This window comes from Buceros rhinoceros, unplaced genomic scaffold, assembly GCF_000710305.1.
Source record: "Buceros rhinoceros silvestris isolate BGI_N320 unplaced genomic scaffold, ASM71030v1 scaffold22026, whole genome shotgun sequence".
In the NCBI taxonomy this organism is placed as follows: domain Eukaryota; kingdom Metazoa; phylum Chordata; class Aves; order Bucerotiformes; family Bucerotidae; genus Buceros; species Buceros rhinoceros.
The window spans coordinates 14,058-28,331 of NW_010418380.1; the positions used below are offsets into that span (position 1 = coordinate 14,058).

Genomic DNA, 14,274 nt, shown 5'->3' on the forward strand with positions numbered 1-14,274 from the left:
AGGAATGCTTTCTAGGATGCTGAGTATCTCTTCCAGCATTATAGACAATTCTTACCTTGCTGGACAAGTAGCTTTGTACAGATGGCCAGAAGTGCTTTCCTGCTCACAAGTTTTTTTGGACTGGAACCCCTTCCTCCTTGGCCCATATTGGCACTCCATTACAATGGCTCTGCTTCCTGGGAACAGAAAGTAATGCACTCTTAATTTATTCAAGCAACCACTGAAGCTATTGAAACAGCAGTGGAACAGTAACTACAGAAAAGATGAGAGTCCCAAAGCAGTTATTTTTAACTCTTCAGAAGGTAGAACGCTTTAGCATATCAAGCATTTAAATACAGTGCAAGTGCCTCTCTCTCAGTGTGTAAGGGACACAGAGCATTGTCAAAGCATTTCCCAAACTTATTAGATCTCACAACACTCCTGCAACATATATGAAGGCAAGCTATTGTATTCTGCCCTGGTGAACACCAACACTTTACAAGATGAGCAGCCTTGCAAGTTACCAAACAAACACAATGCTGGTAATAAACATAAGAGAAGCAGAATCCACAAAACAATCAAGAAAATCCACAGCTGAACTCAAAGGTCAGCAGCTATTTCCAGCTTCCCATTTTAAAGCAATACTGCACATCATGCTGTACCATAAATTCTTATTCGCAAGTCTGACCTATCTTATCTGCTAGATAACACTGTTTCAATGTGGCATACCCACAAAGCCAGACAAGCTAAACATACCTTGCTTAGCTCTAAACTTGAAGTGACTTCTTCCAGTCAGACCTCTTACAAAAGGGGTTACAGGCATAGTATTAAAGTGGTCAAGAAAGGAACTTCTTTCAACTATCTCCCATGTCATGTTTAGTTATCTTTTACTTCTAATTCACATACACCAGTATGAAGGTAAGGAGCTGCCTATACCTCAAGTGATATAACCCAAACCTTTTTAACTATCACAACAGCAACATAACGTGTTTCTGTAAGATATCCAATGAATTAACGCCTTAGAGTATGATATTAAAAAAACCCAGGAAATTTAGAAGATAACTATGAGTTACAAACAGGTATCTTGTCGCTTTTTAAAAAACAAACTTAGAAGTTCTAGAAAATACTTCAACAGTTTTAAAATAGTCCATGCTAATATGAATCCCAAAAGCAATTTGATGTGGCTCGTTTACTTATTTATCAGGCAGATCTTACAGGAAACCAAAGATGTCTCATAAGCATTTGGGGAAAAAATAAAAATATAAGTTGTTTTGGCTTTGTTCGTAGCTTTCTTACACCTCACAGTTTTTGGCTGAAGCTTTAAAACTGGTGCTAACATTTCAGTTTCTCAGTTACTTTCGGAAAACAAAAAAAAAAACAACCCAAGCATACAACCTAAATTCCAGTCATTCATGATCTCTATGTAACAATCAAAACCTGCTCATTTCATATGCTGATGAACTCTTAGTAATTTCACATATGCATTGCATGAGCTAACTATGTAATTACCAAATTGTGAAGACTCCATATTAATTATAAAAAGTAAAAATCTGTCTGCTGAGGTATGTTGGCGTTTATTTTGTTATTTAAATTAATTTCATTTTTTTAAAGGGTGCCATTTAAATAGTTTATCAGCTCCTGTAGAACAAACTCTTAAAAAGTATCTCCAAGTCAAGTAAGAATACTCGAGCAAGCTCTTACCCTTACAAGAACTTTCACATCCTGACAGAGTGGATAGCACCTCCACCTAAAGACCTCATCACAAGAGCCCCCATCAAATGGTACTTAACTAATTTATCCAGAAAGAACAAAAGGAAATAATCACAACAAAACATAAGCCTGTGGTTTCAGGGACACAAGCTCGTTCAGACTGTGTCATGGAGATGCCTAATCTGCTCTTTTTTATGTTTGTGCCTTGACTTCATCAACACTAAGGAACACCGTGAAGATCCTTCTTTAAGGCCAGCTGGCAACTGATGTTGAGATTTTGAAAGTAGTTATTAAAAGAAAAGTTAGTTACCTGCATTGACAAAAGGGATCCCATCGTATGGGACATACTGAGATTTCCACATCAACCGTGTGGCGGGTTTGGCTGGGCTTGGAGACTGGCGTGTCCCCCACACACTTTGTGTTTGCTGCTTGTGTAGCGTTAGAACGCTCTCTAATTCTGTCTCGCTCACACAATAGCCACGGTACGAATCCCCAATTTTCTGCATGGAAAGGAGGTGAAATAATAGGATTATTCACCCAGCTGGCTGCTGAACATTACACAAGAATACAAAAGCAGTCAGAGACTCTGGCATGTGAGGACACAGGCCCAGATTTTTGGTGTTTTGTGTGGTTTTTTTCCCCCCACATTAGTACCCTCACAAATAGATTTACCATAGGATCTAACACCAGAGCAGTCCCTACTGAGGTCACAAGTTTGTCAGCCCTCCAAGACCCTAAGTACACCAAGAACCTCTGAAAAGATTACAGATACTGCCACCTCTGATTTCCATAGGACAACTTCACTCATGTTGTTTCCCCCAACACACCCTTCAGTTGCAGTCACCACCTAGATAAATGTGTCTTAGGCAAACATTTTCACTTGACTCCCACAGAGACTCTCTGAAGCACTAAAAATTGTCTATGCATCCACTTCAATGCACACACACTGCACTGAGCTGGAGAAGAATACACCTGCTTGTATCACCAGTAACCACCTTACTCACTCAGTGCCCTAACTTTGAATTGAATATCTGATGTAGCACTCCTCCCAATCTTCAAAACACTTGATTCTCAACACTACACAGAAGCAAAGTATACCAGCTTTGCCACGTGCAAACTGCTGATGGTTTCAATGAACTTTGCTAAGCTCCAGGCATCTTCAGAAAAATTGCATCTAACTCAAAGTAAAAAAAAAAAACCCAAACAAAAAACAACCAACCAACATACCACAAAAAAACCAACAAACAGCTTGCTGACTTTGCAACATCCCCAGTGACAGCTGTTCAGCTACTCCGAGCCATCACAGCTGATTCAATGGTGGTCTACCAGGGCCAGCCGGCAAGCAGCAAAAGCATTAAGACAGAGAAGAGCTTTCCATCTGAATTCAGAACACATATTTGCATCTGTTCATATGCAGCTCAGGATCAGGCTGACTTGGCAGCTGGAAGTAACACCTAGAGTAGTTTGCCAGCTCACTCTCACAGCCTATCTGTAGGACAAACACATCGTGAATGAGTAGTAAGGTATAATGGACCTATTTTGCCACCTCCAGTGACAGAGCAACCAGATGTTTAAATACTAATAACAAAAGCAGCAGCAGTCTCTCCACACAAATACTTCAGTGAAAACTGCAGAAAACCTACCTCAGTCACCTGAGAAAACCAAAATGTCTGTGGTTAGGCAAGACCTGAAGTCAACAAAGTAGCGCCTGGTGAATAAATTAGACCAGCTCAGTGTTGCTGCTAGCACAAGCCCAAAGGCAGAGGGTTATGTATCCATCAGCTGCATGACTCAGAGATACCATTTACACCAGTGTCTTACACTTCAGCAGCTCACTGCCCTGCAAGCACATTGCTCCAGCAGTTAAGAAAGTCTACACAGGCTGCAGCCACAGCTGTGGTTATTTATGCTGGCCATAAATTATACATAACATTTCTGTACAAAACCCAATCTGAAAAATCCAGAAGCAAAGCAGCCTGAGAAGTACCAGAAGTACCTTCTTTACAGAAACCTTTTGCAAGAGGGCTTTACAGTACCACTCCGCACAGTGAATACTGCATGACCAGCATTTTTCTTTCTTTATCTTATACCTGCCACTATGAATAGGGCACTGACCTTATTCTAGGGAGGTCAGATGATTGATGAAACTGTTGTGCCAGAAAAGTAGTGATAACAGTTAAGGCACTGTCTCCTATTCCAGCTTTACTTCTGCACAAGATAGATAATTTTCCCAAAATTGGTGGGAGATGAGGAGGAAGAGAAGAAAATCATACAGCACATAAGATTCCTGCTCTCTAAAAGCTTCCCAAGTGGGAACAAATGAACAAATGAGACCATCTGCTCACATGAACTTAGCTTTGTACAGTTGATTAATTAATGCAGTTTTTAATTACACTCTTTTTTGGTATGCTAATACATGCTGGAAATGCATTCTGATCAGACCACTGAAAACTAAGTAGGTTATAGAAAATAATAATTTTTTTAAATCCACTTTTTTCTGAACAACTACCTTAAAGTAACTGGATACTCTCCAGTCCTTTAACTCCAGCCAAGCTTCAAGTAAAAAAAAAAATGGAGCAATCCCTTTTCTTCCCCCTGGCCTCATCTCAGCAAGGGTACATAACAGCTTACACATCAAGACTGCAGCTTTCCCTGAGTGAACTAACAGCAGCAGGATACCAGAGGCGCTGTTACACTGTCTAGGCACAGCAAGTGCAAGCTGAACACTTCCAAGGCAGTCAAGGAATCAACACCAAACATAGAGCTTAGTGCTAATTTTGGACAGCTGCAGCTTTTACTGCTCTGTGCTTGCCTGCAGAATTGACTGCCAAAGGAGTCACTGTCCTTTGGAGTTCATCCTGGCCAGCTCCCTGGGATACACGACTGGCAGCATGTACCCACGCTACGCCATGGCTTCACCTGCTGGCATCTTCTGTGATATTCACAGACCTCAGCATTGTTTGTTTCTGTTCTGGCAAGTGACTGAAGGAGTGTGAGACTCACTATATTTATCTGCACCTCTACTAGATCGCCAAATTGCAGTTGGATCCTTCAATCCTGTTATTAGTAACAAAAAATTCTGCAAGACAGTCACACCTGATAAGATAAACAACACCCCCAAATCCCATTGTCTCTAGTCTGTGTCTGTGAAAAGGCACACTGCAGTCTCCAGTGGATTTACACTGTAACTGACAAACTCAGCAAGGCAACTCTGCTGATGACACACAAGGAGGAAGAGAATTTATTTGTCCTGGGACAGGTTGACTCTGCAGAGAAAATAGGAACAAAATAGAAGTTTTTTTAAGAGGAACAGGGAGGATTGATGCATACAGGCAATAGATCTGCTGATCAGCAGAGGCAGATGTTTATATCCTCAGAACACATTCAGACAGACAGTATTTTGCTGTCTCTTCTTTAGAAATAAGAACTCTTCTGTAAATGCTGCTGCTGTGAATTCTAAGCACAGCACGTGAAATGTCTTGTAACAGACTCAGATAGACCAACCAAACCAGAATATAAGTCCTCCTTTAAAATGAAACCAATAATATGATTCAGAGAAGCTACACTGATGTCAGGACAGGAAAGTATGCACCATACAGTGCTAAAAGCACATTAATAGGTGTTATACATCTTCCTGGTCTTTAACAACTAATGGGCCATTTGAATTAAGTGACTCAATCTATAAAAACAGAATATTCTCCATGGAATAATTATTAATTTTTTTAACTCTTCATCATTAAGTGGATATAATAGTGGTATATAATAGTATAATTTGTGTGAAATAAATGGCATATGACAAATAGAAATAGATTAATAGATTTAGTTAATTTAAAAATTATTTCTAAGTGGATACAGAAAGAAAATCAATTTCTAAGTCCCTGCAACTGCAATTTCCAGTTATCAGTGGCCAAGCCAATAGGAAAAACCTCAAACAGTAGGGATATCTAAAGAGGTGAAACCAGCCAGAGAGTATGAACTTTCCTTTAAAGAACTATTAAGAGAAAGTAAAATAAACATTTATTAGGAAGAGTCTGGTAGCAGAAGGAAGGAGTAGGTGATCTCTCAAGAATCTTCTTAGCTCCCTTCGGTCCCTTTCAAGTGATTTATGATGCATTCTAGCTGTTGATATAACCCCAGTCATCAGAACAGTTCTGCAGGCACCTAACAATATCCAAATAATGGCAAGAGTTCTGTTTAGGTCAAAAGCCATCACAGGGAATAAAGACAGAGCACTTTTTAACAAAAGAGAAAACAAGCACAGGTACCATGCTGCTACCAAAAAAAAAATCTGAATTAGAAATCCTTAATAAAACATTGGCATTAAGGTGCTCAGACTCGACCCTGGCAAGTCACGTGGATTTTGATTTCAAAGTGACAACACAAACTCATACGAATACTTGCAGACATAGGCCATTCAAAAGAAACTTTATTATTCAATTAATGGAGCACTAAAGGCCACAAAGCCTAGTTTGCTCAACAGAAAACAGCAGAGCTGACACTATAGTTCAAGAGTGAACTCTAACATGGTATACAATGGTTCCCAGAGCTGGACAGCATCAAGATTTCAGAAGCACTTTTTGTGCTTCAGGAGCTGTTGATAGTCAGGTATTCTAACGCTCCCAAATAAGGAAGAGATTCCATAGCATTTTATGTGTTTAAAAGTGCTAGTGGGATCAGCTCGTACTAGCACTATCTCATAGTACCAGGAAGCTTGAACAGAACTTCTACAACTATGAACATTATTGCTTTGAGGGAACAGGATCAGGTTCTTGGGTCTAGATGATAAAACAATTCAGAATTCTTTGCAGCCCACCTCACAGTTCCTGAGACGGCGTGCCCATGCAGGTGTATTTGGCGGCAGTGGCTGGAGAGGGATGGGAAAGTGATCTTCTACTACCCTGAAAAATGAAAAAAATATAGTAGAAGTCTATACAGATATCCAGGAAAGCAATGATTTAGTTTAAACCACAGGTAAAATATCAAATGAGTGAATTATGTATAAACTTACAGCATATAATAAAACTACAGACACTGTATTAATTTGCCTTAAAAACCCAGGGTTCATCTTCCCCATACTGTATTTCCTTGTTAAAATAATTCACAGTAAGTATTTAAAAAACCCACTGTTTTCTACATTCAAGAAGACCTCTGAACATTCAGGTGTTCTTAGTATTGTTGCTTGACAACAACGGTCAGAACATGACAAAATAGACTAGCTGATTATCTTGAAAACTTTCTTATGCAGACTGATGGTAGAATGCTGAAGATTAAAAGCAATATTAAACACTTGTTAAATGATGCACATTTGAGTATATTTTAAATTACTGAAACCAGTGCCAATAACTATTTTAAGTAAATATCTAGTTTCTCCATTCCCTAAATCACAGGGCAGAAACATTTACTTTATGTTTATTATTCAAAAATTGAAGTGCATCACCTCCTGACCATACAAATATGTCTCCTTGCCAGAATTATTTTTCCAACATGTACAGACTGCATTCACAAAATCCATTTGAAAATGGTTTCTCTACATTTTAAATGTTTCTTGAATATTTGTGCTGTCCTAATCTCTGCCACATCTCGAATTCAAAAGAGCATAAACCAATGCAAAGCCAGCCTACAATTCACAGACCAAACATAACCTTTGGTAGGTTTTTTTTGTTGTTTGGTTGGTTGTTGGTTTGTCCTGGGGTTGGGGTTTTTTTTTAAGCAAAAAAGAATCCCAGAGTATTCAGAAATTAAAATAGTAGGCATCACATCAGGTGGATATCAGGAGAAGAAAAACATAACTATTTTAACCTCAGAAACTTTGCTAACCAATCTGCCTGTCATCTGGCAACACCCGCAAGTCCTTCTCCTGGGGCTGCTCTCAAACCACTCATCACCCAGCCTGTATTTGTGCTTGGGATTGCCAAGACCCATATGCAGGACCTTGCACTTGGCCTTGTTGAACTTCATGAGGTTTGCAGGGACCACCACTTCTCAAGTTTGTCAAGGTCCCTCTGGATGGCATCCCTTCCCTCCAGCATGTCAACTGCGCCACTCAGCTTGGTGTTGTTGGCAAACTTGCTGAGGGTCCACTCAATGCCAGCGTCGATGTAGCCAGCAAAGACATTAAACAGCACTGGGCCCAATACCGATCCCCTGAGGCACGCCACTCGTCACTGGTCTCTGCTTGGACATCGAGCTGTTGACCACAACTCTTTGAGTGCAATCATCCAGCCAATTCTATATCCACCAAGCAGTCCATCCATGAAAGCCATTACTCTCCAATTTAGAGGTAAAGCTGTCATGCAGGACAGTATCAAATGCTTTGCACAAGTCTAGGTAGCTGATGTTAGTCGCTCTTCCTCTGTACAACGTTGTAAGCCTGTCATAGAAGACCTACCTGTCCCTGGAATACAGGTACTTTAGTTGCTTTTTCCACTGCTCTGGCACATACAGAAGCTGCCTGCAAGCACAGTTAACTACATGTCACTCACTAATACTATGGGTTCGTAACTGTCATTTGATTGTAATTTTGTGATAACCACTGCAAAATAAACTCAAAGAAGAAAAGGCACTACTATCAGTGATAACAGTACTAACAAAGTGATTGCTCATCCTTTCAATTCCTGACCTACCTGGTGGTTGTTTTTTTCGATATGGTGAGAGATGCCTGTGGATGTAGAATGTAACTGCTTGCGCTGTCTGCTATAGCAGCCACCGCCACAGTCTGCAAGTTCTCATCACCACACTTCTCTTTTGAAAGATCTTTGCAAAAAATAAAACAACCTCCTGGTTAATAACTGAACTCAAAACAGGGAAATGACAAGCTATCATTAAACTTTGTGTGTTGGAAAAGTAAACATTTTCACCTATGAAATAAGATTTCTAGATGATAAAGTAGTTTAATAGTTGTGAATCAATACTCACACTCTAGGCATACATATGAAGATACACTTGATAAAGTTGTTTGTACTCAAGGACTTCAGTAATTGTGCTATTGCTAATGACTTCTACCACAACAAAGCAAATAATCAGAACAACTTGTAAATTGCTCTGCTTTACATTTCCACAAATCCATATTGGATTGCACAACTGTTTTGTTCAGCTGCAAATCACACACTGGTTGTTTTTAAAATAAGAAAAAGGAGATTACAATACTGCTTTGTACTTAGACATTTAATACTTTGGTCTCAACATAAAGAAAAGACAGCTCTCTTAAATGTGGAATTTTCATCCTTCTGTTACAAAAGCTTCTTTCCCCCATCCCAGGAGAGAGTGGTATAAACTATTAATTCAGTACAGAGATCACTCCACTAGAAAGCTTGTGCCACAAGACTCTAAGTGGGCACCTCAGAATAACACCACTCTGGCTCAAAGCTCAGAACACTACTTCTTTCTCCATTGACATGACCTTAAGACACTGAAGCCTGTACCATTTCATGCACTGCCACCAGGTACAGCCAAATGAAACTCAAAGGCTGACAGTCCATTCTCCTTCCCCTTTAATCTCCATACTAACTGCCTCCCTTAATTCTCTTTTAAAGATCAAATAACTACAAAGTCTTTTACACTGTAAGTCTCTAGGAAAAAAAGAAAAAACAAAACAAAACACGCAACCCACCACCACCCCCTGTCCCAAAACACAAAAACCCTGCAGCGCTGTTGAAGAACATGTATTCAAACATTGTGAAACGGAGCTATTTGCAAACAGGGAGCCCCATGGAGGATGAAAAAAGGGAATACAAAATCACTATTCAGCATTGCAAATTATTGCCTACAAAAAGCAGCAGCAATTCTTTAGTAACTAAAGGCTCACAGTCATCTTCAAGTCACCTAAGACTACACTGTAACCAAACAGTAGTCTTACCCCTGCAATAGCAGGTGGAGAGGGAGGGCAGGATGAGCATTAGGGCAAGAGCAAGCCTTTAATACAAAGTCATGAAACCATAGTCCAACTGTAAGTGAAAAGGGCTGGATCATGACTTTAATTCCAACTCTTTTTTCTACCCACCCAGCATCAGGCCTCTAGTCTTACCTTTAAACTCTCATTTCATATAAACACTTAATTAGCAGTCAGATATTCAGAATTTTATACAAAAAATGCAAACACAGTTTAAAAAACCTCATAGAGTTTAACAAAATGTAACTAACTAGTTCTCAGTCTTATTCTGAATGTAAATTAGTACACAGCATTTTGCCACTCAACAAGGCTTGCAGATAAATAATCAATGCTTTCAGATTTCATTATGTCCCTTTTCTAGAGAAAAGATTAAAATTTGAGCTCTAGTTGTGCATCTCACACATATGTAAAATGCAACGACACACCAAGGGGAAAAAATTCAGCAATGAAGTGAAAGTTACATCTCATTTTCCTCAATGGGAACTGAATTTTTACCTAGGTACTTCACTCCTGGCCTCACAAAAGCAGTATCATCACCAGTGATCTCTAGAACATGAATTCTCCTATCTGCATTCCACAAATTAACTACTTCACTCAAAGCAAAGTAAACAGGCAGTGACAATTTGAAGCTGACAGTACAGCTGTCTGACTCGGCACATGTAACATCCTTCTTAATGACAAACAAGGCAAGAAGCAGCTCAGTATCTCAATCTATCCATCACATATCTAAAGTGAGCATAATAGCTCTTATTTCATAAGGCTTTTGTCCAACAGCAAACACGGTGCGTGGGGTTCCAAATACATAATCAGAACACAGATACAGTAAGCATTTATTTTTGTCTTATAACTAAGGAAAGGAAACACACACAAACAAGGTTCTTAAAAGGATCATGCAGGATATGCTTAGGCTCAGGAACAGGCACCCTCAGATCCTGCTGGTTAAACTCACCCTGTGTGCTGGTCACATCCAGAAGTTGACCTTGAGGAATAATCACTTGGGCCATTCCTGGCTGGGCAGAAGGAATGACATGCAGCACCTGCCCATTTTCTGACTGGCTGGCAACAATCATCTGTAAGGCAATCACACAAAAGCATGAACGTCACTGTTTTGTATGGTGATCATCCTGCAGCACAACTGGGTTTGCATATTACCAGAACAGGAAATATTTTGCTTGGAATTAGGGCCTGTAAATTAACTCAATTTCACATAAGGAAATTGTCTATCTAGTGACAATTTCTTGAAATTCATTTCCCCGTTTCAAAATAGCCCTTTAATTGATTAAAGGAGAGAAAAGAAGAAAAACACACAACAAAAACATTACAGGATTCTACAATGAACTCCATACCTATTTGAAACTTACAACACTATTACTAAAGCTATCAAAAACCTGAAAGTCATTTATAGGGGGATTCACTACAACCCCATCCATGGACTAGCAGAATTAATCAGAACACATAAAAATTTTGAGCTTTACTCCTAAGTAACTGGCCTCCCTCTATGGGCAATATTCTATGCAAAAGCAGATAGAAGAAAAGCTCCAAGACTTTAAAAAATACTAACTAAACATCCTAGAATTCCAGAAAACTTAATTCCTAATGGTAAATTTTCCCATAATTAGCAAGGGCTTGTTCCGAACACTGTTATAAAACCTAGAATACACAAAATACCGCCGTTTCTGATTTATTATGCTTTAAATAGGTGAAGTGTCTTTAGTGCCAGTACAACACATGCAACCAAACCCTCTGGGTGAGACAGTCACCTCTTTACAAAATGTGTTAAGATTTACAAAGCAATGTTTAAGCAAATTAACTGGGCTGGGATGGAGACATGACATGTTAGTTTATTGCTAATGTTCCCATCCCTCAAAAGAGAGAGACACTCATCCAGGGAAACATAGAGAAAGCAGCAGTAGTAGAAGTATGAGATCCCATTACACCGTAATATCCAAGCTTGATAATGACACAAGACATAAGCTGTTTTTTAATAAAATTAGCAGTGGCTGGAGACAGGATTTGCCTACCTGAGGAAGGGCAACTGGGACATGAACTGAACCACTGAAAAGCTTCACCTTGCTGCTACATATAAAGCCTGAATCAGCTGTTGTTACAACAAACAAGCATTACATAAGAGTTCTTTAAGGAGCTCCCTCCTCTGTGAATACACCATCTGCCCCATTTCACACCACTCACCATCGGCGCACTGGGCCCTCCTAGGGTCTGCAGCTCATAGAGAGCCTGCCCGGTTTGGTCTAAGAGGTGGAACTCCTCTGCAGAGTGAGGCTGAAGCTGAGGTGGCCGTGCGGGTGCAGCTGATGACGGAGAACTGTCCAGGAGGCGTACTGCAATGGGCAAGGCTGTGGGAGAGTCACTCTGTCCTAACAACGAATCCCTGGAATCCATGCAGGTTAGGTGCTTTCCCAGAGGAAAAACAGTAAAATGTACTTTAATCTTAGAGTATCAATTTATGTTAAAAAAAAGAAAAAGATAGGAAGATTTAAAACCAGTGTGCTCTATTGTGTCCTTGGAGGGAGCTCTTTTCCTTCTGATCAAGAGGCTACTAGCTAACACTAGGAGTTCTGTTTTTGTTTTCCATTTCCATGCTGAAAATGTATTAATATTTCTGCTTCTTAAAACAAGCTCTCTCTACCACTGGAAAAGAAAATCCCTTGTGCCCAAATTCTGTTTCCCAAAACTCTTTAAAACACCTCAAGTCTACCCAGAAAAAGAACTTACAAAAAAAAAAAAAAAAAAAAAAAAAAAAAAAAAAAAAAAAAAACAAAAAACCACAACACAACCTGTAAAACATCCACCAACTTGATTTGACTTCAAAAGAAATGCTAGATACTATTCTGCTTGGATTTCAGATATGTGCTTATAGCTATGAAGACAAAACTCTCTATACACTTTCTTCATTCTTTATCACAGAAGAAACAAAAGCAACACAAAACTGTCAATTCAAGTCCACGAATAATACAGTGTAAGACCAAAAATCAGACTTTGCAAGTCTCAAAAATAGGTATTCAGAGCTTGTTTTCATCATGCTTGCAGAATCAAGTTCTTACAGCACATCCCATTTTCATTAAATTTAAATGTTTAATCACAAACATCTGTCTTGTTGTGTGACAACACCAATATTAAACATGCAAAAATAATAGAAAATAGGCAGCTGTTATGAAAAATATCATGATAGGCTGTCATATGGCCATTGCAAGAAGGCATGCAATTCATTGTGTCTCTTGCAGCAATCACACAAACAACTCTGAAGGTTCTGCTAGAAAAAAAATCCTAAACTATAAATCCAAAGAGTGGGGAAAAGTGTTTCTAAACTTTATATTGAACTCAGACCTAGGTCCAAATAACCTTCTCAAAAATTCTGCAGGTATACATCTGTGCTGAAACTATCTATTGCAAGTTACACCAGACAAGCACCAACAAATAAACACCACTAGTTGTGTTAAAGACATCGTGTAGAGACACAAGTACGCTACTAAATCACTGAATGATACTTTACCTGAAGTTAGCTGAAGTAATCTGCGGTACATTTACGCACGGAAATCTCTCTGACTAGGAATATCTGGCAATATTTGATAATAAATACATTAAAGATTCTCATTCCCCAATACCTACACAGATACCTGGATAGAGTGTCCCTGGATTCGTATTTACATTTGGTCACTAAGCAATTTGACCCGATTTTCAAGTATTTTGAAAGTGCCCTACTCCAAGGCATGTCATCAAGTGTGCTTTTATGGAAGGGTTTTGTTAACAAAACAAAACATACATTTCTTCCACACTGTAACAGGATATAGTAATATAATTGCTAAAGGCTATCATTACATCTAACATCTGGATATTAGTCAGTTCAAAACTGAATGATACAAGAATCTAAGGGAAGGAACATTTATTTTTTTAAAAGACACAAGGTATTACTATAAGGGCAAGAAGAAATACACTGATTAAATATCATACTGTAATTCATCAGAGAGGATGTAAAGAAAGCATCTACAAAGACAGGACACTCATACCTCACCTGAAAAATCTGATCATTTGTTTCTGACTCTTCTGTACTATTACAGCTGCCTATGAACAAATCATTAGATCCTTCCATAGCAATGTCATGGTCAGCTCCATTTTTTCCATTACAAAATGATCTGAAAAAAGTTACAAAAGTTTATTTCAACCTTCCTGTTGAAATAAGGTACTTTAGCCTCAAGCAAGACATGGCTGAAAAGGTTTTTTTGTCTTACAAATTTAGTCTTACAAGTTCTAATGCCATTGAAAGCTAACAGCACAGCCCTCAAGAAATCCTTGCCTCTTTATCTCACTGCAGAAAAATGTCAGTGTGTTGCTCCAAGAGTATAGCTTAGCCTCTTGTAGAAGCAAATTTGCTTGACTTGTCATTGCAGACAGATACAAAGCACACACAGGCACTTGCATGATTTTCATCTGTGTATGTCCACAAGCACTCAACTAGCAACCACGCGCATCTAGAGAACATTTGATATTTAAAGATACACTAGCACTGCTTTACAAAAAAATTAGTTACCTATTTCCACAATCAACAGACAGGATTTGTGTTAGCCAACTCTGTCATGCAGCCTTCTTGAAGCCATCTTACATTTGTGTTAAAGGGTACAAAACAACATATAAATGAAATAAAACTACTATTGTTAGTCTACAGCAGAAAGCTTTGGTCA

At 39.0% G+C, this 14,274-nt stretch overlaps 1 protein-coding gene across 1 annotated transcript in view; it reads right to left on the reverse strand.

The window, feature by feature from the left end:
- The window catches only part of CARF (calcium responsive transcription factor), a gene marked incomplete at its 3' end in the record, with an annotated part of 24,432 nt that extends 10,747 nt beyond the window's left edge, over positions 1 to 13,685 (reverse strand). The window contains exons 1-7 of the mRNA XM_010138528.1: positions 13,608 to 13,685; positions 11,768 to 11,989; positions 10,527 to 10,647; positions 8,313 to 8,442; positions 6,503 to 6,587; positions 2,000 to 2,189; positions 56 to 176 (exon numbers count right to left, since the gene is read on the reverse strand). Of these exons, the coding sequence (XP_010136830.1) occupies positions 56 to 176; positions 2,000 to 2,189; positions 6,503 to 6,587; positions 8,313 to 8,442; positions 10,527 to 10,647; positions 11,768 to 11,989; positions 13,608 to 13,685 (947 nt within the window). The remainder of the gene's footprint in view (positions 1 to 55; positions 177 to 1,999; positions 2,190 to 6,502; positions 6,588 to 8,312; positions 8,443 to 10,526; positions 10,648 to 11,767; positions 11,990 to 13,607) is intronic.
- Between the last annotated feature and the right edge of the window lie 589 nt (positions 13,686 to 14,274).